This window comes from Ceratocystis lukuohia (genome assembly GCF_044167205.1).
Source record: "Ceratocystis lukuohia strain C4212 chromosome Unknown Supercontig1_pilon, whole genome shotgun sequence".
Classification (NCBI taxonomy): Eukaryota; Fungi; Ascomycota; class Sordariomycetes; order Microascales; family Ceratocystidaceae; genus Ceratocystis; species Ceratocystis lukuohia.
Genome location: NW_027263520.1, coordinates 3016564 through 3039097, shown reverse-complemented (window position 1 = coordinate 3039097; position 22534 = coordinate 3016564). Strand labels below are relative to the sequence as shown.

The 22534-nt window shown below is 48.0% G+C and overlaps 6 protein-coding genes across 6 annotated transcripts; 2 read left to right on the top strand and 4 right to left on the bottom strand.

The window, feature by feature from the left end:
* Positions 1 to 224: 224 nt before the first annotated feature.
* Positions 225 to 2972, bottom strand: HOO65_010760 (V-type proton ATPase subunit a; the record flags this gene model as incomplete). Its single annotated transcript, XM_071005426.1, has 3 exons — positions 225 to 2602; positions 2691 to 2769; positions 2841 to 2972. The coding sequence occupies 3 exons, from the start codon at positions 2970 to 2972 to the stop codon at positions 225 to 227; spliced, it is 2589 nt and encodes an 862-aa protein (XP_070862582.1).
* A 1238-nt stretch (positions 2973 to 4210) lies between these two features.
* HOO65_010759 (F-box protein YLR352W) lies at positions 4211 to 6495 on the bottom strand (the record flags this gene model as incomplete). The annotated part of the gene is made up of 3 exons (XM_071005521.1): positions 4211 to 4993; positions 5207 to 5679; positions 5742 to 6495. 3 exons carry the CDS (start codon positions 6493 to 6495, stop codon positions 4211 to 4213), a joined length of 2010 nt encoding a protein of 669 aa, XP_070862581.1.
* Positions 6496 to 10398: 3903 nt separating this feature from the next.
* On the bottom strand, positions 10399 to 12600 carry HOO65_010758 (Transcriptional regulatory protein PHO23; the record flags this gene model as incomplete). Its single annotated transcript, XM_071005538.1, has 3 exons — positions 10399 to 10436; positions 10538 to 11328; positions 11393 to 12600. 3 exons carry the CDS (start codon positions 12598 to 12600, stop codon positions 10399 to 10401), a joined length of 2037 nt encoding a protein of 678 aa, XP_070862580.1.
* A 1040-nt stretch (positions 12601 to 13640) lies between these two features.
* Positions 13641 to 14813, bottom strand: HOO65_010757 (Dehydrodolichyl diphosphate synthase complex subunit SPAC4D7.04c; the record flags this gene model as incomplete). Its single annotated transcript, XM_071005959.1, has 2 exons — positions 13641 to 14492; positions 14592 to 14813. 2 exons carry the CDS (start codon positions 14811 to 14813, stop codon positions 13641 to 13643), a joined length of 1074 nt encoding a protein of 357 aa, XP_070862579.1.
* Positions 14814 to 15678: 865 nt separating this feature from the next.
* On the top strand, positions 15679 to 16572 carry HOO65_010756 (DSC E3 ubiquitin ligase complex subunit 2; the record flags this gene model as incomplete). The annotated part of the gene is made up of 2 exons (XM_071006077.1): positions 15679 to 15933; positions 16003 to 16572. The coding sequence occupies 2 exons, from the start codon at positions 15679 to 15681 to the stop codon at positions 16570 to 16572; spliced, it is 825 nt and encodes a 274-aa protein (XP_070862578.1).
* A 1640-nt stretch (positions 16573 to 18212) lies between these two features.
* HOO65_010755 (uncharacterized protein) lies at positions 18213 to 20586 on the top strand (the record flags this gene model as incomplete). The annotated part of the gene is made up of 3 exons (XM_071005500.1): positions 18213 to 18648; positions 18818 to 19063; positions 19106 to 20586. 3 exons carry the CDS (start codon positions 18213 to 18215, stop codon positions 20584 to 20586), a joined length of 2163 nt encoding a protein of 720 aa, XP_070862577.1.
* Positions 20587 to 22534: the final 1948 nt, after the last annotated feature.

Below are 22534 nucleotides of genomic sequence, written 5' to 3'. Positions count from 1 at the left end.
ATGAAATATAAGAGCAGAAACACAAAGACACTAAAAAACCGAAAGTACAAAAAAAGTCAAAGCACCCAAGCGTGGAAGCCAAGGAGACTTGTTAGCTAGGCCCATTAGCCAGACCACAAAGCCTGCCAGGAACGAGGCAGACAGAACGTCCCAGAGACTTCTTAGGAGAAGGCTTAGATGGCCGACATCAAACATGCTAACAAGTTAGTCCTCCCCTCCTACACTCAGTCTAAGTACTCCTTAATCTCCTCCGACTCCTCGAGTACTGTGGCAAATGAGAAGGGCGCAAACGGCCAGCCACCAAACTCAGCAAACTTAGAGAATGACTCGACCCAGGCCAGACGCAGTGAGTGGAGCATAGCCGACGTGCCCTCCATCATCACCAGAATAGCTACAGTCAAGAAAAACCACATGTAGAAGCACACCACAATCATAATCACACCCAGTACGCCGGTTGTCTGTAGTGCTGGACCCAGCGTCATCGACCACAGAACCATCGACAGCTGCTGGTGGGCAAGTGACAGGGCCCACAGACGCAAGTAGGATGCCGTGTGCGACACGCAGTTGAGACAGAACTCGATAGTGTGAATAATTTGGTGGATCATGACCTCGCTGAACTCAAACTCTTCATGCTCTTCATCATCGTCGTTGGCAGTCGCCAGCATAGCCATGCCCTCGTCAGCATCGCTATCGTGTTCCAAGCTGGCAACATGACCGTGGTTGCCAGCAGCGCCATGTTCATCATCGTCCAGGGCGCTGACACGGGCCTGCTCGTCAAGTCCTCTATAGCCCTTGCCGCGGGCCTGGTTGTGCTCCCAGCGAAGATAAAAGGGCTTCAGGAACAGCAGGATGGGAACCTGTGAAAAGGCCAGAAGCAGCAGGCCGACCTGCACCGTGGCCTGACCCGGGTACAGCTGCTCGTCCAGCGTGCCGGGCTGCAGGAACATGTAGATCAGCATGTTGAGCAGACCCGGGGGCTGGGCACCACGGCCAAACCAGTCAACAGACCACTTGTAGATGATACAAAGAACCAGATAGCCAAAAATGGACTGGAAGAAGATCATCCCAGGCACAAAGTTGCCCCAAATGTCAATGGGCTTCTTGAAATGGCGTGCGTTGATGTAAGAAAAGCACAGGGAGTAGGTCATGTGGGCCCAACCTAGGATAATCGACATCTTCATCTTGTACGAGTTGGAGAAGATCAAGTCGTTCTCAGCACCGTGCCACATCCAATCGAGACCAAATGGGTAGCGTTGGCCCTCGACGGGGACGGCGGTAACCATCTCGCCCTCGAAGCTTGGCTCCTTGGCCCATTTCCAACCGCTAGAGAAGAGCGTGAGTGATTTGGAAAAGATATCGTTGTAAATGAGACCGGTAAAGAGCGAGAACGTGGCCATGACGAGGACAATGTAGCGGCCGTAGTAGATCATGGCAAATAACTCAAACTTAACCTTCTTGAGCGGCTTCTCCCAGTAGATCATGGCAATGGCAGCCGACAGCATGATGATGGCATGACCTAGATCACCAAACATCACGGCAAAAAGGAAAGGAAACGTGACAATGACAGGCAGGGCCGGGTTTACCTCACCGTACGACGGTGTGCCATAGGCGTTGACAATGGTCTGGAAGCCTTCGGTAAACTTGTTGGTCTTTAGGTAGGTCGGCGGCTTCTTGTTGGTCTGAATGACGTTGATAATGGACGGCGTCGATAAGCCAGCCTGCGTGGTGACGTTGTGGAGCGTTGCACGGATAGCTGGGAGGTCGTTCGTCGGGCACCAGGCCTCGGCAATGAGGGTGCGGCGGGCAGGCTCATACGAAAAGAGGTTGAGGGTATCATAGACGGCCTTTTCCTTGGTCACCAGCACCATCCAGGCAGAAAGAGCCTGGGAAATCTGTGTCAGCTCAGCCTCGAGGGTGGTCTGAGTGTTTCCAAGCACGTTCTGTACATCGTTGAGGCGCGCATTGACGTCCATAATTTGCTCACGGCGAAGCTCGCTGTTCTCGTCAACCTTGTAGACCTCGGCGCCCATGGACTCGGAGATCTTGCGGATCTTGGCTAGGATTTCTTTGCCATGAGCAAAAATGACGAAGACGTTCTTGTTGATCTTTTCGTTGGTGGAAGGATCGACTAGAGGCTCGGGGATCTCGGATTGGTTCATGAACAGGTTACCACGAAGAGTACGCCACAAGATGCGCTCGAACGAGGCGACACGGTCGCGTGGGATCACACCAGCTACATAGCCAATGTTGATAGCAGAAAAGGACCGCTCGCCGTCGCCGTTGGCCACGTGGTGCTCGACATCGGCCAGAAGTGGAGCATCGTCATCGTCAGTTGACGCGCGAATTTCTTCGACGTTACCATGAGCGCGGTCAAAGAAGCCACCGGCCTCGCGGAGAACCCAACGCCACTCAGTGAGCTCAACCTCACGCTTTTTTAGGGTCTCGTAGGTGTCGTTGAGCTGGAAAATGCGCTGTTCGAGGCCCTGGCTGCGCGTAGCTAGCTCGTCAATCTCGGCCGTGGAGGGGATAGCGAGGCTTTCGCTGTCGAGATCAAGCTTGCGCAGGGAAATTCCAGCCTTTTCCATTTGCTTGTTAAAGTAGCCTAGTTTCAGAGCAAAAGCGAGTTAGCGATAGGGGAAGCCAGAGGTGAATGAATTGTGCATATTTCTGGATGCTGGATAGCAACATACGAAGCTGGCGCTCAACATTATCAAGACGGCGAATTTCCTGGGTAAATGTGCGCTGAAAAGCACTAACTTTGCTGTTCAGCTAGAGATAGAATAAGCCGTAGTTAGCATCATGACACCAAACAAGACTGGCCAAGCGGTAAGGAGACGTACATCGCGAAACTGCACCAGTCCTAGTTCACCCAGCGCGGTCACAACCTCACGGCCGATTTCGTTGGAAATGTACAGTTGAACCATGCTCATCTCCGAAGAGCGAAACATGGTGTCCTGTGCAATTGGCGCCATCTTTGCAAGGGCAGACGAATGCGCCGACACGACAGTAGAGGGTGGTGATGGTGACGATGGCGATGAGCAGACAAATTGAAGGTACAGGGTTAATGAATGAATGGATAATGAGGGTTTGCGAACCCACGATAATGCCTGAAGCAAAGTAAAAAAAAAAAAAGAAAAAAAAAAGGAAGCAAAAAAAAACACAATACAAATCAACGGTTCTAAAGGAGGGAAAAGAAATGAAAAGGCGAAGTTGGAGCTAGAGGTTTGTTTGGTGAGGCTGTAGAGTGTTGAATTGGCTTGCGGCTATTTGCGTTTGATGCAAGGCCTCGTCGTGTGGCTAAGCAGAAAGGTGAGGGATAATTGTATACAGGTACGCGTTTGGCGCAATGACTAAGCAGTGGCGCAGCACTAGCAAAATGTGGCGCCTACTAGCGGAAAGGACAGCAAATGGCAGTTGCTTTCGGTTTTTACGCAAGTCTAATTTACATCCAATCTTTAATATTCTTGTATCCGAGAAAGTGCTATTATCGAGGTACTAATTGGCGCCTTTTCATTGGTTGGCTTTAAAGAATATCACGCACATAACAACATAACGCCCAGCACGAAAACAACAAGGGAAACGAAAAAAAACATGTGCAAAAATAGTGAAAAATAGGATAAAAGTACTCGTAGTTCCGGAAGTTGGATATCAAGAGGCAGAATAACTCTCGCTACAGAAAAAGATGACTAAAAAATAAATGGTAAAGATGTCCAAGCGAGAAGTAGAAAGTGTCGTTATCATGAATAGAGGCAAAAGCAGAATGTCCAAACAAGCAAGAAAAATCAGACAAAAAAGCAACCGCCCAGAAAGAGTCACTGAGGCAGAAAAGGAGGGTAAAAGGAAAAGAAAACTGAAAGAAAAGCCACACTAAAAATGCTACATGCGATGCATATGCAAGGTCCGCGAAACAAAGAATGGGACGTAACAACGGCCGGAAAGAAGGACGGAGACAAGGAATAAATCAAAGGGAAAGAAAAAAGAAAAAAAAAGGAAAAAACTAAGCGAAAAGAGGAAAGAGAGGAAAAAAGACGCAGTAAAGGAACCGAACTTTTCAAATAGCCAAAGGAAGGATTTTTAGTCGTGATCCCAGACGTGTCGAAAGATCTGATAAGAAAATAAGATCTGATAAGCCGGTGGCTCCACTCCATTAGATAACAAACTGGAGGGTTTTCCTGGCCATCTAGCAGCCCTCTAGCCGTACTAGTGGCCTCTAGATTTTTCGCGCAAACATAAACGATCCATACATGCCGCCGACCTCGCAGTCAGCCACAGGGATCTTGCGAGTGCCCCAGTACGTAGCACCCATCTTCCACCAACGAAAGGCTTCTTCATGACGCATGCTCTTGGTCTGCCACTCATTCCTGCGAACCAGCCAGCAACGCGCACCCTCCTCGGAGATGGCCCAGCCGTGAGAGCGGACGGCTTTGTATGAAGCCCGCATACGCTTAGCCACGTTCTCTGACACTTCAATGACTTGCAGTGGATACGAAACACTATCGAGCAACCGGCAATTCTTGTCAAATAGATAGTCTAGATCAGTCGTGCTGTACATGTCTGAGACATCAATGTAGCGTAGTGAATGGCCGATGCCGACAAGATCGGACTTATCATCGCTGTCGCCGGTGTCGCTGCTGTTGCTGCCAATATCCCACGTAGCTGAAACCCGATCCTGAGATTGGTCAATCTTTTTCTTCTCGGGGCAAATGAGCTGCCCCACCTGTCGGATATCAACGCCTCGGCCGATACCAAGCTCCTCAATTTGAGCCACGCCCGATTTAAGCTGCTTGATGTGCTGGGGCCCCATGCGTGAGCCCTTGAGATTGAGAGACTTGAGCGTCGGGGGAAGAATAGTGAGCAATTTGGACACTTGATCCTCATTGAACATCTGGTGGCTGGTTGCGTCTGTTGCCACATTTAGAACCACTAGGGTCTCCCGCACGCTAGGATGCTTCTCAATAAATTGGAGCACACAGTCAGCTGTTAGCTGTGCACACTTGGACAGATTCAAATGTGTGATTCTGGCTGTTTGCGGGATCAACATGAGGGCCCGGTCAGTCACCCGACATCCCGTAACATCTAGGTGAGTCAGCCGGCCAAGGCAGGGAAACACTGTCTCATATACTACCGGAGGCAGAATCATGCATTTGTGGAAGGACATGCGTTTGATTGAGAGCGTCTTAGTCCATTTCTCACTATCCTGCAATACCTCATCCCAGACCAGTTTAAAGGCCCTGTTGGAGCAGCCGGCAAAGTCCACGGCCTGCAGCTTCTCAAGTCCAAAGAACAGCTTGTTGATAACCTGGGCGCTGAGATCCTCAAGAATGTGTTCCTGGGCGAGAAACTCGCGCACATTTGGAGTCAACTCGAGACATTGTAGCAGAGTGTCCTTGGTAAGGTTTTGTGCTTGAGAGCGCTCGCCACCAGTAGAGAACAGCATGTTAGGATTGAAGTGATTAAAGTCCAGACGCTGGACGATTGTGCCCAAGAAGGGGTCCTTTTGGATAGCCGTGAGAAACTTGCGGAAGATCTTGGAGTGAGGGATTGTGATTTTGCGATAGAGCGTGTGCATGGTAGCAACGTGTAGAGTGTGAGATGTGTTGAGAACGGCAATTAAATCGCCGTTTCGCTTTGTCAGGCCCTTGGTCGGTGTTTCGACGTAAAGGAGATCAATAATGGCACCTAATGAGAGACGGTAAGTATGTTGTCACCAATGGTAGTATGCTAGCACCGAATAAACTCACCAAGAAGTTCAATAGGTAGTAGTTCCAGGCGGGAGTGGCCGGCGCCAGGCTTAGCAGGGGCTTCTTCAACAGCAGGAATACTAGGCAACGTCCACATCATGTTCAGTAGTTGGAGATCGCTAAAACTGCGACTGGCGTATTTTCCACGAAGGTTGATTTGCTTCCAGCCCCGGAAAGTGTCGGTAGGTTGCCACATGGGACCGGCAGCGTCTATCTTATTGGTGTTGGCATTCACAGCTATACCGGAGGCAGAACGGTGCAGGCCCTTATCTTCGGGGAATAGAGAAGCGCAGTTGGCAGTCGGGGATGCTAGAGTTGGCGAAGACAAAGCAGGAGGAGGCCGGACAGCAGGGCGAGACGGGGTTGGCGAGCTACTAGCTGAAGAATTAGGAGAATCGACAAGGGCGCTTTCAACAGCATAAGTGAAAGCAGACGTCTTTGATGATGTAAAGCTCTGGGCGGGGCCAAGCTCGTCCTCTCGCACCGAAGAGAACGAGCCACGGCTGAGAGTGCCGTCTAGAGGGGGGCTACGGGACTGTGCAGCAGCAGCAGCATCATCCAATGCTTGTTGAGTCAAGTTGCACGAGGATTCCGTTTGCTGGTGTTCCTGGCCATGCTGGGGGGACAAACAGTGTTGGCCATTTTGTGTTTGAGTAGCGAATGGAGCTGAGTGCCCCTCATGAGCACTAGCCTCAAAAAATGCAGAGCGGATAGATGGGCCGGGAGATGGAATGCCGAAGGAGGAAGCTGCCATATCGAAATCAACAGCTTGATTGGTATGGTGTTATATCCGAGACGAGGGCTCTGGAAGATAAAAAAGCGGCCAGACTGAATGAAAAAAAGAAATACTTGATTGCTGGTCTGATATATGTCTAAAGCCGATGAGCTGTTTGGTAAGCTGCGTGGAAAAATAAAAAAAAACTGGATGGATGCTAGCAGAAGATATAGTTATAGCAATCCGCAAATCAATAAAACAGGAAAATAAAGATCAATTCAAGATCCTAGCACGTATAACAAGGCTTGAGTTCCTGGGTTGGAGTACTTTGATTCTTATTAGTCAGATGTTGTTGATTTTAGGTAACAAGAAAGCTGGACTTGTTCTAGAGAGGGATGAGGCAATGTGGTGCAGGGATTTTGTGATCAGATGAGAAAAGGCAAAGAAAGGAGAGAAGTAGAAAGGGCAAAAAGAATGAGGCCACAAGAAATGGAGAAACGAGGGCAGGAGGAGGCCGGCGTTTGCGGTAGGGGAGGAGAAACAGGACAAACAACAACCAACACACGCATGCACCCACACAGAGGGGTGTGGCCAACAAGTGCGACAAGTAGGAGGCAATGGGACAACGAAAGAGGGAAAGCAAAAGAACAAGGAAAGGGAAAAGGGAGGAATGGGCCTTCGCTTACAAGCTTGAGGACTGTTCGCTTTGATCAATGGATGGGCAAGAAGTCATGAGAGAATGACTAGCCTCCTGGCTAGAATTAAGCCATTAGCCTTTACTTATATACAAATAAACAAAACCTTTGGACTCCGGTTTTCGTCCTAAAAGCGAAATAGAAAATCAAAGGCTCGGTCTAAGCAAGCCACTCCTTCATGCCTTTCTTTGTTGTGGTATTCCCGTGGCGAGCCGGCCAACGAAGGAGAGAGGTCCTTTTTCATCCCACCCCCCAGGCAACTACCTTCGTAGCCCCGATTCCATAGACAAAAATAAAGGCAATTTCTCTCTTTCTTTCTCCCCTTTCCTCCTCTCAGCCTCCATTTTCGCTTGATTAGCAACTACTCGAACAGCTAAAAAAGAACATAATTAATCCAAGTTTATCTTTTCAACCTCTTTCATGGCCGGGACCGGACATATCCTCACAAGCTATCTCATCTCTTTTCCTTCTTGCTTCTGGCTCCTCCCTTCTCTTTTGTCCTTCTTTTTTTTCAGCGCTAACTTTCTTAGTCATTAGCTTAGTCGCCGTTCCCGATGTCTCAAAGGAAGCAAACAATACCGGAAATCCGATCGTAGCCACCCACACACAAATTTGAGATGTAGAGCGTTAAATGAGGGGCTAATGGCCGAGTAACACCGAACGTTGAATGTCCCACCCCAGGATCTTAGGCTTTCTCTTTTTTTTTTTTACCTCTTTCCGGACTCCGCTCCACCCGCTGCTTGCTCGACTCCCCTGTCACTGTCAAAGTCGATCTTATTGTTGACGCATGTAAGACTAGAAATGAGCTCCTGGGCCGCCGGCATCGCACTTAACTTGTATTACTCTCGTACTTACGACAAGAAGTCGGTAATTCATCTGTTTACTCATCAGCTTCTACACACTGGCAAGCTCCCAGTAGCCAGCAACCTATTACCCAAAGTGAAACAAGCTTGGCCCGGATTGGCTTGTATTATTTCTCACTGTCACATGACTAACTAGGCCTTGTTCTAGTTTTCTCCCATTTCTTTTTCAAGATTTATCGTATATTATTATCATCGCTGTTGGAGAGCAATTCAGATCGTGTATGCATGTGTAATATACTGAAATATATATAAACAGGGACATGTTTGCCTAACTTTCCTCACCATGTGACATCAAGGGGATTTTCTCTTCTCTTTTTGCCTGGTCCCAAAGAGGCAAAACTGGTGAGACGGCGGCAGCTTCTTACTGGCTACTGTACTATACGCAGTCCAGGAATTTGGGACCCCAGCATTACTTGACGATGTTAGGTAAACAACGAGGAGAGGTGAGCCTACCATCAGCCTCAAGCCAAAAAAAGGGGGGAGAGGGAGGGGGCCTTGAATCTGTCTTACACCCTTCCATGAGACACGTTAACAGCATGTCAAACCGCCCTCGCACAGGACCTATTCGCTGGTGATACAAACGCACAGGTCAACTTCTTTTACCTAACAGCAATTCGACCTAGGCCGTGATCACACCTCGTGATGAGCAATTGCTAGGTCTTCTGTTTCCTCTTACTTCTCTCGGAAAACTTTTTGTCGAGGTTCTTTCCCCAGAGCCTAGTATTGCAGTTACTACAAAATTCTCCAACGTTCTATTTTTGGAGGCTCTTGCTAAAAACATGAACAAAGGGCTTTCTCCAACTTCTAGCCAAAGAAACCTCCAAAAACTACTTGCCAGCGAGTTTCACTTTGTCACGATAATCCACAAGCAGCCTTTTATAGGCACACGCTATGCAGGTTAATGTGTACACGTATGTTATGTACATTATACAAGACATGAGAGAGTAAGCTAGCCATGCCAAAGAAGGGGCAACTTCCCAGGCGTGCTTTCACCGCGTTGCGGGTACGGGTGATGTAGGGGGATCTCAGTTTGCGAGACGGGGAAAAGAAAAAGTTCCTTTTTGCAGGTTTCCATCAGTCATAGAATTCCACGGCGTTGCATATGAGCAGTGCAGAGCCATTGGGCTTTGTTGCCTTGCTGTGTCTTAAGAATCCATCCACATGTTGGGTAAGACTGGGGTGGGGTCTATTGGCTTGTTCAACAGTTACAGCTACAGTTTGCAATTGCAGAAATGAGACCTTGTTTTCATTAACCCAATGAAATTACGCACAAAGCGACATCTAAGCCACCAAGACTTAATTCGTCTCTGAAAAATCTCACGATAGTCAGGTCCACTACACTAGGCTCTTTTCCCTGTTTATCCCCGGATTTTTCAAATCACGTGCCCATATTTTTCTCTACCCCACAGACACTAAGCACGCAAGCTTGGAGCACAGGACAAGCCCAGACCTGATCTATTGAGAAGAGAGAAGAATAAAGGAGCGACAAGTTTTGGCATATTTGGAGTTCCCCTCTAAACCTACCCAGGTCTCAGGTTCCAGCCCCCAGGGCCAGGTTGCAAAGCGAAACATAGAACCGCCTTTAGGAGAGCTTGTCTCTTCAGAGTATCCAGACTGCTGGGGAGACGTAATGTGCAAGTTGGAGATAGCCAAGGGAGGCTCTCCTACTTTCTACTTCGCTACAAGCACCGCCCTCTTGTTTTCGGGGAAGCCATGGAGAGAAGTGAGAAAAATCAAAGGTCACATGAACATGAACATGAATGTTAGCCTTGCTTATTGGGCAGCAGGTATACCAAAGTTTTTCCTACGCGATTTGGTGCCTATAGGGTTGTTTTATTGGGCCGTCACATAGCTTGAGGCTAGAAACCAGGGTCTTGTGAAATTCCATCCGAGTTTGAAAAGTCGGTTTATTCATCCCCATCGTGAGTAAGATAAATTGACATCCACAAACCCTAATAGTGACACCCCCAAATGCTGGCGACGTCATCGTTTCAATCACACAACTACTCTTATGAAGCACAAAGTGAGCAATCATGTGTACAGACAAAACAATACTGAGACTTTTATTTATTACGCTTGAGATATCACAAGAAAAAAAGAACCTCCATAATAGCACCACCATGTCTACCAAGACGAGCAGCAAGACTGCAATCAGCCAGCAACAGGAGGGGCGGCAGAATAATATAAGTGACCATGGGACAGGTATGAAGGAAGAGCTACATTGAAGAAGTGCCATGAGAAAAAGAAGTAATAAAAACAGAGAACATGTATACCGCCTGGTTCGGTACGATCAAAAAGAAGCCCACAAGTTGGATTAAGAGTGTTCAAAGAGGAAGAAGAGAAATGAACAAAAAAAAGGGAATGTAGAAGCCACAATGCCCTAATTACCGTGAGGTCTTCTTGCTGCCTGGCTTCATTCGTTCTTTACAATCATTGCAGTACCATTTTGCTATCATCCATCAAAGTTAGCAGATGTAGATTATAAAAGAAATAGGTAGAGCCGTAATTGGGGATAGAACTTACCATTTGTCTTGGGCGCTACCTTGAGACCCACACACTCCAAATGGAACCACTCACGCGCACAATCATCTGCATCGCAAGCCACCATAGCACCGTAACTAACGCCATTGCAGAAGCAGTACGTCGGCTCATTAGCGTCTTCGATATCCTCATCTTCTTGTACTGCTGCATCACTAGCTGTAGCTGCAGCTGCTTTCTCCTCTTCTTCCACCACGGTCTGCGCCTGTAGTGGTGTTGAGCCTTTCTTGCGTTTCGTATTTTTATCGCTGTTACTATCACTGCTACGCGATGCTCGCAAGCGCACTGAAGTCTCTTGAAATGTAGCCAGAGCTGGCGTTGAAGGCTTGCTAACGCGCCCGCTCTTGGTTGTTGATGTGGGCATAGTCGATGGTAAAACCGGTGTAGTCGTATTACTCCGACCAGCCATCTCATCAACATGCGAAAGCGATGTGTCGCGCTTACGTGGAGAGCCGTTTGCCATGGAGGCGCGTGGCTCATGGACATCACCTTCCTTTTTGATCTCAGGCCGAGCTACTAGCGAATTGGCGGGGGTAGTTCCGGGCTCAGGAGTAAGAGGGCCCGTACCATTTGTTTTTTGTGAGGCGGTAGGTCGGGCGGTCTTGCTGTTGTCTGTGGGTATTAATGTGGTGGAGTTTTGGCGTCCACGAGGAGCGGCGGGGCGTGGATTAGATGTGGGTTGAGGCGAGTTGCGGGCCGAGGTAGTCTTGGGATCTGGTAGAGCACCGAGAACTGGCGATGAAATAGCCGAGGCACTTGCGCCAACGCCGTTCCGACTGTATTGAAAAGAAATGGTGTGTTAGTGATAGATTGGCCGAAAGAGGCGGATGTAAAGCAAACCTTTTCTTGGGCTGCGCTGTGGCCGAGGAGGTCGCCTTTCTTTTTCTTGTGCCATCGAGGCCATTTATAGCCAAACTAGCAGGGGGCTTTGTTTGTTTGGATGCATTAGAAGTGGTGGCCGTGGTTTTCTCTGTTGTAATAGCTCCGTTCGATGTCGGCGTCTTTTCAGCTTTGCGTCGCTTAGTTGTCGAGGTCCCGTTGGCAGCGGAGCTAGACGAGATGCCGAGCCCAACTGATGTAGTTGTCAGAGCATTGGAGGCCGAAGAGTCGGGGGCTCGACGTGCTTTTGATTTTTTACCCTCTTCAAAATCGGCTTCCTGCTGCTGCTGTTGCTGCTGTTGCCTTTTGTCTTTTTTCGCTTGGACAGCTTGCTTCCGGGCATCACTACGCGCAGCAGCTTCCTCGGCAGCAGCTAGAGTAGTGGCTGAGGCATGATCCTTCCGGCGGCCTTCCTTAGTACGATTCTCAGGATAAGCCCAGTGGTTGACATTGCCCCATTTAGCCTCATCACAGAACTCGCCTTCTAGATGAGGCCACGCGTTATCCATGCGCGCAAGCTGCTTCTGGAGCGCATCGTTAGCGGTGGATATAACGTGGTTTTTCTCCTCGAGCGCTACAAGCATCTCCTTGATTTGGGCCGCTGTATTGGCAAACAACTGGCGTCGTTCAAGATTCTGAGAGGAATAAAGACTGGCGCGATAGTCGGGGTCGTCAGGAGCACCACCAAGTGTGTTTGGGATCGGAGTTGGTTCGAGGTTGTGGAGGGCTTCACCACCGGCGACAATACCCTGTGTCCGTTCGGGGATACTAGGAGGTAAAGATTTACACTGAGGCATAGGAGCCGTATAGCAGGCATCTGTGAGCTTGAAAAGGGTCTCTTCAGGCGCGTAAATCTTAGCATCAACTTCCTTTAGTAGGGTGAAGTGGCGAATAAGCTCTTTAGGCAATGTTGAGAGCGAGTCAGCAAGGTAGTTTACGGCAGGGAAGATGTTAATGGACTGGTCAGACGGATCCGAGTCGCCGTCTCGGCCGGCAGGTGTGCTGTTGGCCATGCCTCGCTGGGATCGGGGGGGATTCATTCGCGCTTGTCGAACAGGCTGTGAGCGACGGCTTTGCGTGGTCGAGGAGGAAGATGCGATTGCAGGCTTAGGTGTCACGGCGACAGTAGGGGTAGTGGTGGTAGAGGTGGGGGGTCTGGCAGATTTCATTGGAATAGGGAAAATGCCGAGAACGCAGAGAATGCGTATACGCGTAGGCGGGCGAGTTGTCGAGGACGGTCAAGAAAAAAGGTAGAGGATAGAGAGAGAAGCCAGAGGAGGACGTGAGAGTCAACAGGAGTAGGAAAAAGCAAGAAGTAAATTGTCCACGATCAGTTGAGCCCAGCAACGAAATCGAGCTAAAGCAAACACAGAAAGACAAAGAGAAGTAAAATTAAAATAGTGTCACAAGCGCGCTGATGGCGATAGAGAAACGACCTGGCTTTAGACAGCGCTCATAGCATAAGATAGACAGGCAAATGCAGAGAGACAAGACACAGAAGATGGATGTTGCTGAAGTAAAGAAGCAAAAAAAAGGCTGGAAACAACTCTTTGGCCGTGCCTTTGGCTCTTTTTGCCCTTCTAAATTCAACCTTGTCTCACTCCGTTTATGGCGCCTTTTCTTTGCTCTGTTGGCTCTCTGGCCGGCTTCTTTTGCAGGTTTGGATGCCCACTAGGCCCTGATTGGAACTGTGGCTGCGTGGCGCGGCGCAATCTCAGCCAATAATAGCCGCCGTTTGAGGTAGTTCCGCTGTGGAAAACCTGTTATCTTATCTTATCTTATCTTATCTTACAATCATTGCTCCATTTTATCTGCGGCATTGACCTCATTGGCGGTCCTGACAGCGAACTGTAGTAATGTCACATCGCACAATTTAGGATACCATCGTCATTGGGCTCGGATTTGGGCTTAACATTAAGCTTTGTAGAGGGTAGAGATAATATTTGATATTAAGAGCGCCATAACAGAAGATAATGTTCTTCTAGAGACAGCAAACAATGTCTGGTAAGAGAATAGAAAGAGTCTAGAAAGAATCGATAAGAGAACATAATAATGACAAAAAGAAAAAAAAAAGAAATAAAGCAATAGTAAACACTATTCCATAGCAATCTTACTCCAGAATTAAACGCCAATGAAACCCCGGATACGCTCTCAAGTTGCGTATTCTGTCTCTTGCTGATCAAGAGTTTCGGACATACTCCCAATTACGTTACGTCGCAATACGACCTGAAGCTGGTCGATTGACCGTGATTGGGCGCTCATCGCGAGCCTTCTGCTTTTGCATCCATTGCCATTCTAAAATGACAGGCAAGAGTTGACCCATACCAAACTCTGGCCAGTAACAAGAGAGGAAGGCCATGTATGTGTCACGATGGCATTGCCACAACATAAAATCGCTGAGTCTCTTTACTCCGCTGGTGCGGATAAAGATATCAAGCGGTGGGTTTTCCCTAGTGTAGGTGTGGCTGTTGATTGTATCTTCGGTGATCGTTTCGGGATTGGGAAGGCGGTTGTTACCGCGAACGTTGACTGCAGGGGGAGAGTCGGGGGGGAGAGTCGTAGCCGTCGATGCAGTATCATCGATATCGGAATGCGCAGAAGGGGCGGGGCTAGCGTCACGAATCGTAGGCAAAGAAACATCTCTCGAATCCAGATGCTTAGACAGGACCTTTTGAGAAATACGAGACGGCGAGAACATGGTGCTTTTTTGTGGTGGGCTCAAGTATTCTTGTACAGTTGAGCGTACAGCCGTAGTAATCTCCTCACGAGACGTGTAAGGGAAGCAAATGTTCAGCACAGTCATCTTGTTGTCTTTGGTCATGGCTACTGTCCGCTCAACCACTTCCAACACATCAGGACGAAGCAGGTTGCGAGGTCCAAGGACACAGACTTTGGCGCCGTAGCGGTCAAAAACGTCACCGTGGCGACCAAGCTGTTCCAGTTTAACCTTGGCTAGTTCCATCAGGCCATCGACCTCGTACTTGGGTCTATTGAAGTTTTCAATGCTGAAAGCATAAACAGTAACAACCTTGACCCCGATTTTGTAGAGAATCTCGAGAGTCTAGTGGGTAGATGACGAGCTAGTTAGTTACCTTTTGGCATACAGTATTTTTTTGATATTCCCATCGTGTGTTTTTGGTGCTCCTAGGCTGTTGCTTACCGTGGCCAATGCTTCAAAACCATGATGATGGCCTTCTATAGTTTCCATGCGCTGAGCGCGTGCGTATCTACGGTTGCCGTCCATGACGATGGCCACATGTTGCGGGACAGGGCCCTGTCGAAGAGCACAAATGAGAAGCTCATGAAGCTTACCAACTGCCCATTCCACAGGCGGAGAGCTTCTAACCCAACGGCCGAGATGAGTGAGATAAGGATCAGACATATTCGATAAACAGGCGTGGTATTTTTCGATTACGTCAGTGGTTTGTTTTATACCGGAGATATAAAGACGAGCTTAAGATCTGGGGTAGTTGATGGGAGTTTGAGAAGTGTGCGTATGTAACAAGCCTAGGCTTGTCAAGGGAGGTTGAGAACGATGAGCTAAGGGTAAGAGGAACGTAGACAATATATCGGATAAGAGCCAGTATTTTAATAGAACAACAAAGACACAAAGAAAGATAATCTCTGAGTTGCTTTCAAATGCTGCTGGCTAGTATATGAAGTGGGCAGTGTGGACAAGATGGTCGTAAATGGACGTAAACAAGGCATAATCTTATGGAGCTCCCAAGCCATACAGGCTCCACTTAAAGTGGGTGGCTTAGTTAATTGCGACGACTGTAGCAGTTGCTAGCCTTGCAAGAAAATCCATGAAATCATCAGTGTCTAGTATTTGACTAAGCAATTAGTCATCACACAGGACTTCAAAGCTGTCCTTTTTTGTGATGTTTATGAAAGTCCATCCCCTATGCGACTGTAGTGTCGTTGTTTTTATCACCACCACTCCAAAAAAACTCTTACCTCAAGCCTGGTGCTTCTTCAGGGATGAATTTCTTGCGTGGGCGTTCTGGTTCTTGATAAAACTCTATCTATGTACTTTTTTTCCGTCGCTTTTCGTCGCCCCTCTCCCACTCTCTTACAACTTTGTGATATCAAAGACACGGCCAGGAGCTAGACAAGACAAATCAGCATTCATCAGTCACTCACTCCTATCTAATTCCGCGGTTCCTATCACCTCTTCACTTAGAAATCTGGTCAATAGGCAAGAACAAAAAGATCCCCTAGCTTCTACAGTAAACTTTACCATCACGATGTCCTTTACCAATACCCCTGTGACCAAATTCATGGTCATAGGCCTAGTAACATCCTCCATCGCAGCTAGCCTATTTGACGCTAAGCACTACTTCTACATTCTGATTGACCCTCACCTATGGCGGTATGGCCAGTTCTGGCGCCTCTTCACTTACCAGCTGAGTTACAGCAACTCGTCAGAAGTGTTATTTGCCTGCATGACTCTCTATAATATGCGCATAGTTGAGCGTATATGGGGCTCTCGGAAATATGCTGTAAGTTGTAATTGTTGGTCTTCATTATTCTCAAACTACGGAACGTTAATCTAATCTGCATTCGCATAGTCTTTTGTGTTGGTAACCTCCATGTTCACTGCCGTTATCCCGCCCTTTGTCCTGGCCTTCTTCATGAAACTAGTGACTGGCGGCGCGTTTAACTATCTTCCAGCTGGTCCTACACCAGTGATCTTCTCGATTCTAGCGCAGTATCATCTCTTAGTACCTCATCTCTACCAGTATCGTGTCTCGGCCATGCAGAGCGATACATCTACGGCCACTGCGCCACTAACAGGCGTCACACTGTCTGACAAATCATACCGCTATGTTCTCGCTATGCAACTGGCTATGCTTCAGATGCCTGGATCGATACTGAGTGCCATCTTGGGTTGGATCATTGGATATGCATGGAAGGACTTCATGCCAGCCGCCCTGGTGAAATGGAGACTTCCTGGCTGGATGGTTGGTCTTGCCCACCACAAACGAGGAGCCGAGTTTGAGGGCCTCCGACGGCGGCTTGAAGGTGAAGATTCTACCGCAACGGCGACGTCCAGTGGGGCTCAACGCCAGAACGGGGAAGCTGGTCAAAGGCGAACTATGAGACAGCAGATTATGGACAACATGGGTGTTAATATCTAGTCGAGTAGCGGCCATCAATTTGTTGATATTTTAGTTTCTAATAAGTACGAAGCATCAAGGGCTTAGTGAGCCTTACATATGTTTGCCTAAATCACCCCCTTCTCAGGATTGGCCTTTTATATTCAACAGTGAAAATACCCGGCTTGGTTTCACCTCGCAGGATGAGGAGATGCATCACCATGCATGAATTCGAGATTAAAGCCATGCTCTGGTTTATGCAGGGCTAGGGCACTAATTCCAGCCCCTGATTGGGCAAGGGAAAGCAGTGGATCCATGTAAGAAAGTAATGAAGTAATGGCTGTGCACGGTACAGTTAAAAGAGGGGAGTAAAAGGAAGAAGAGGTCAAATGGTCAGCCTCCCAGATCCGGAACTTTGAGCGTAGGCAATTGCAAATGTCTATGAAGGGAGGGCTGTCGCTGAGGATAACCAAAAGATCCCAAGGGAAACTAAAGCCACACAGCAGTATCATAAGGTAATCGTGACATGCTCACGTGTGATATGAGACATGTTGATTGAAAACAGTAGTTACTTGCCGCGACTTGTGTGGTTGCCATTCCAACAACAGCAGTAGCACCAACACAACAAAACAAGAGATATGATGGGGTATAGTTTAGGTCTTCTCTTCGCTCTCACAAGACTGAAATGCAAGGAAACTACCCACCACATCAACTCGTAATTCCGTGTTCAGAGGTCATTCCTCCCTTTAATTTAATTGTTATCAAGGAAAAGGAAAGCACAAACGATAGCAGTAAAGAGCAAGAAGGGTAAGAAGATTGCTCAAGGCAAGTAGCAGCAGCAGCAGCAGCAAACGATAACTAGCGCACCTTCTAATATTGAGTTAGTAGCCCGTTTGCTTTTTGGCTCCTGTTCTTTCTTCTTTTATGATCTCCTGCCTTGTTACTCTACGCTTCGTTGTTTCTGTTGTCTTTGGATTGATTTGGGTATCTCAACGTTTCCCCTCTTCTTGCCCTTTGCTCTTCTCTCCTTTTCACTCCTCTCTTCTCTTCTCTCCCCCATATTCCACTCTCTTTTTTCATTTTCTTTCCACAAAAAAAACATCTCTTAGGAGTCTTTATTTACGAGTATCACGGATTTTCAACTTGTTATTGTTTCGAACTTGTTTTTTTTCTTTACATGGTATTGTTTCTAGTGGCCTATCTTCAAAGTCAAGCCCACGCTATTTCCGCATCATCACATTCATAGTCTCTCGCAATTAGCCTACATTTTGGCTCTCAACCCTCATTTGTCCATTGCTGGTCTGTGTTTGAAGTTCCAACTCCAATTCGTCATTGGCTTATTCCGATTTGGCCTTGCTTCACACCAATCCCCTTAACTTTACAACTTGCGCCAAACCGCACCACTGACTAGGCCAGGCCTTGTTAAAACGTGGTGCTATAAAATTACCTACCCCACCCCCCCCCCCCTCAAGCCGGCCTTTGGATATAGGGGCCCCTGGAATCAACCTTGGGATTCCTGCATTTAGCATTGAAGGAGGGGTCTTGGCCGTGTTCCTGAGAAGAAAGAGGAAAAAAAAAGAAAAGCAGCTCCCGAACGCCTAGTCACCTAGTCAAGCTCCGTGGCCCCGACCCTCCAAATAAACAGACAGGCCGCCCAGACTGTTCTGCTTTTCTTTCTTACCATGGACTCTATTACTCCCAATTCTCGAGACACTGCTCCATTCTCAGTCCTCATCGAGTTCGAAGATAGTTCGTCTTATTCTCCTGAATCTAGCCGCTGTGTAAGTCCCCTTAGCTATTGTTCCTGGGACAGTCGCGAAAATAACGATAACGGGGATCATCGTCCTTTTGAATCGCGTGTCGACGGCACCCTTGATCAAGATATTTTAGATGGCATCAAAAATCTAGACATTGGCACCAGCTATCATTCACTCCGCAACACACACTCCACTTCACATCTTAGTGCAGAGAGCCTTGTGCCACTTTCACATCGTCTTGATCACCGCAAATACATTCTTTCAGCAAGTAGTCGGGTGTCTTCTGGCTCTTTATCCTGTAGTACAGTCGAGTCCTTTGAAGTCCCTCGTCCCGCTTCGCCCAGCTTGTTGCTCGGACTTGGTGAGTTTTATCTTTTGTGATAAGCATTAAAGACAGTCATAACTAACACAACTTTACCCCCCTATCTCTTTCAAAGACCATCATCTCCGCCCTATATCCATCGGGAATCAAGGCGATCTACCTGAGCCTTCCTCAGACATTCACGGTCAATTTGAACGCCATACTGCAGGTCAGTTTCAGGCAGTGCTTGCTGTGCCTGTGTACGACAAAAACAGTCATCTTGATCGCATTGCCGATGCCGATGCCGTAGTCTTGAAACATGCCGACGACGACAAACTATTTACGCTAGTCTACGGTATTAGTTTGTTGAAGGGGTTGACCGAGACTCAGGTTCCTGGGTCTGATCAGATTGCTACAAAAGATTGCCGTCCAGACGCACATGCAGGTGCTAGCACTTACGTTGCTAGTGGTGGTAGTAAGCGAGATTCAAGTTTTGCTAATATCATATCCATTATAGCCACAAGATTGGAGACTCATCACGATATCCTAAGAAAGCATCCTCTTATCTTTCAACGCATGAAGGAAGCTCCATCTGAATATCCCTACGCCCAAGTGTATCCTGTTCCTATCGAGCACGAAGATCAGCCGCCTCCGTACGCCGAGGCCGTGCCTTCTTCCATCCTTGACAACAAAATCCTTGGTCAGATGCAGCCAGTATCTCAGGATACTACTATTCAAACCTCTACGATGTCTGTTTCCATGTCTCCTACTCTGCAAACACCTGTTTCCAGTCATCCCCCGAGAGCCTCTTCATGCGTTGCAGACTCGGTTGAAGCAATAGACAGGCTAGAGGAAGACATCGAAGCTCTTGGCGCTCAATTCAACCATGCAATGACTCCTTCGCAAGATAAGACTTCGGAAATGCTACCCCAGGCTCCCTCAAGCTCGAAATCTGCGGCCAAACTATCACCTATCGGCGCGAGACAGGAGCACCAAACCCTTGGGAGATCTAAAGCTGTTGGTTTTCAGCTACAGAGAAAAGTGCGGAGAAGCAGTTCATTGTCACTCAAGAAAGAAGATGAAAAGTTGCCTTCGGCTGAGAGCGACGAAAAGGCAGCGAAAAGACGTAGCATGGTGGCTCGCCCGAATAGTCTTCTGCCTCCCAAGCCCCTCGCCAAATCTACTAGGCCTATCACCACTTCCACGTTTGAGCTTCCTGGTGTTGCTGTGAGCCGTCGACTAAAGGAGCAAAAAGAAGCTCGTTTAGCAGCGAAGCAAGAGCAGGACCACCAGTCGCCCACGCAAAAAACACCATCCCCACGTGTTTCAACGCCCTCATTGCATAGGGTCAAATCGACCAAACGTTTGACTATTCCTAATTTTGAGCTTCCCGGGGAGGCTATCTCAAGACGCAAGAGACTTGAACATGAGGAAAGACTTCGACGCCAAGAGGAAGAGGAGCGCAAAGCGCGCGAGTTCAAAGCCAGGCCCATCCCAGCTAGCATCTTTGGCGGTGGCCGGTATCCTCGCGAGACGCTTTCTAGCAGAATGCGGCAGGGCAAGTCGTCTGACGGGGACGAGAATTGCCGTCAAACACCAAAGCGGGCATCGATTTTGACGGCTCAGGGCCGTACAACACCGAGATCATCAACGCCAGGCTCAGAGACTCCACGCGGCCGCAACCTAGAACACAAACCATCTATGGGACAAGTTAGTAGGGCTACATCAACCTCTACTATCGGCCAAACTAGCAACATCTCGGTGGAGGACATCAACATGCAACGCCAGCGCGGAAAGCAAATTGTTGCGCAAGATAGTCTATTTATGCGCAACAAGGAACAGGAGCGGAAGAAACGGGAACTCGCTGCCAAAATAGCACGCGAAGAAGCGGCTGAACGATCTCGTCAAGCCAGCCGTGAATGGGCACAAAAGCAGCGCCAGAAACAAGTTGCAGGAGCATCAAAGGCCATGACGGCCGCATATGCAACAACTTTCTGAGAGGCCCTTGGCTTTGCAGCGGTTTCATGGATTATGTTATTTTTTTTTCTGCTAGGCGTACTGTGCTTTCATGTTGTGTATGTGTCATTTTTCCTGGTTTATTTTTGAGGGCGAATCGGGGCGGATTAAAACGCATTCTCACGGCGTTTTCCCACATTTCTTTTTCGGGGCTTTGGTTTTACAATTGGCTTTTATAGCCAAGTTGTCTTCTAGGCCTTTAAGCGGGGGTTGTTGTTTCCTGTCTTGGTATTTTTGAGTTTCTGTTTTCACCTAGAGGTGAATCACCAAGTAGTTTTTAGACGTTTTGTTTTCTCTTGCTCGACATCAAATGTTAGAACTTCCCTTTTCTCATGGAACCTTTGGTGGAACTCACGCCCCAACACCATGCTGCGTTGCACAATGGTGAGGTGTGATTTCCATATATCATAGTAGATTCTAATATGTGCCGCTCAGGGGACAGTAACAGACATAGTATTTCTGCGTTGAGGTTACAAAAAAGTAGTGCAAAATCCAATAACGTCAATGATAAGCGAATGCACCAACTATGCGAACGCACCAAAAATATCGACCCTCGAGACAAAACAGAGCATAAAAACGCAACAAAACATCTAATCGATTGAAACTAAGTGTTATGCTCTTCCATAGACACTGTAGCAGCTTTCTGACAAGTTCTTGAATTATGACCAGCCTTTCCACAAGTTCTACACAGCCTTACCCTCGCTAATCCTGACCTTCCCTGACCACCACTTCGGGATAATTCTGCCATCACCTGCGCATCAACGTCTTTCTGATCAGTCTCACTCCTTCCCTCATCTAGATTCATCTCCCCTCTATTCTGTAGTATAGTTCTTTTTGTTCTATGACGCCTGCTAAGGGTCTCATTTGCCTGTCGAAGGATCTGGACCTCGGACTTCAACAAGGTGTTCCGGCACATTGTTGTGTTCATTCCTTTTGAAAATGACTCAAGTGCCTGGATAATTGGTGTTGGGGAGGTGCTTTGATGCCTTCTAATTCGCTTTTCAAGATATTCAGATTGAGAATTGGCTTCTAGCACTGTCTTTGGCGTCTTAGAAACCCAAGGGTCGGGGGGGCCGGCCTCCTCCTCGATCGGTGTTGGAGTCCGTAGCTGCACATCAAGCTTAGATATCACACTTTCTGGATCCAAAGGAATGATTCCAGCGCCTCTAAAACCCCCCTTGATATTGCTTTCCGTCATAGCTGCTTGGTGGGCAGCATAAAAAGCCAGAAAGAAATCAGCCTTGGAAACGTGGGTTATCGAGCACCTGATCAGATGCTCAATTTCTCAACCATAAGCCTTCTTCAGTGGCCCAAAGCACCCGACATCAAGAGGCTGAAGTAGATGAAGGGAATGAGCTGGCATACAAAGTGTGATGATGTGGTTCTCTTCACAATATTTCTCAAAATCGGCTGAGTGGTGGCTTTGATGCCCATCGACGATAAGAAGCCGATAGCGACTGTTTGATCGGGCTATTGTATGGTGATTGAAGTGCTTGAGCCACTTAAGACCTGTATCATTGTCGGTCCACCCATTTTGAGTCGTGGCAATAGCCCAATCCCCTGGCAGGTTACTTTCTCGGTACCAGCTGGAGAGGTGATATTGGCCCGAAACCACGATGAATGGTGCGACTGCCCAGCCTTCAGCATTAATCGCCTGAATAACTGTGACCCATTCCCGGTTTCCAGGCTGCAATGATTTAGCCTTTCCACGCCTTTCTGCACCTGTGACGACAATTCCACTTGCAATGACACCCATCATAAAGCCAGTCTCATCAAAGTTGTAGACATCAGTGAGGCTGATACCGTATTTTGCAATTGTGTTCTCCACAAGCGTGAACCAACTGCGAAAAATAGCTGGATCTTCGCATTTGGCCCTCTTGTAGTCATATCTACGATTAAAACGCGCCTTGAGGTCTGGCTGTCACTTGAC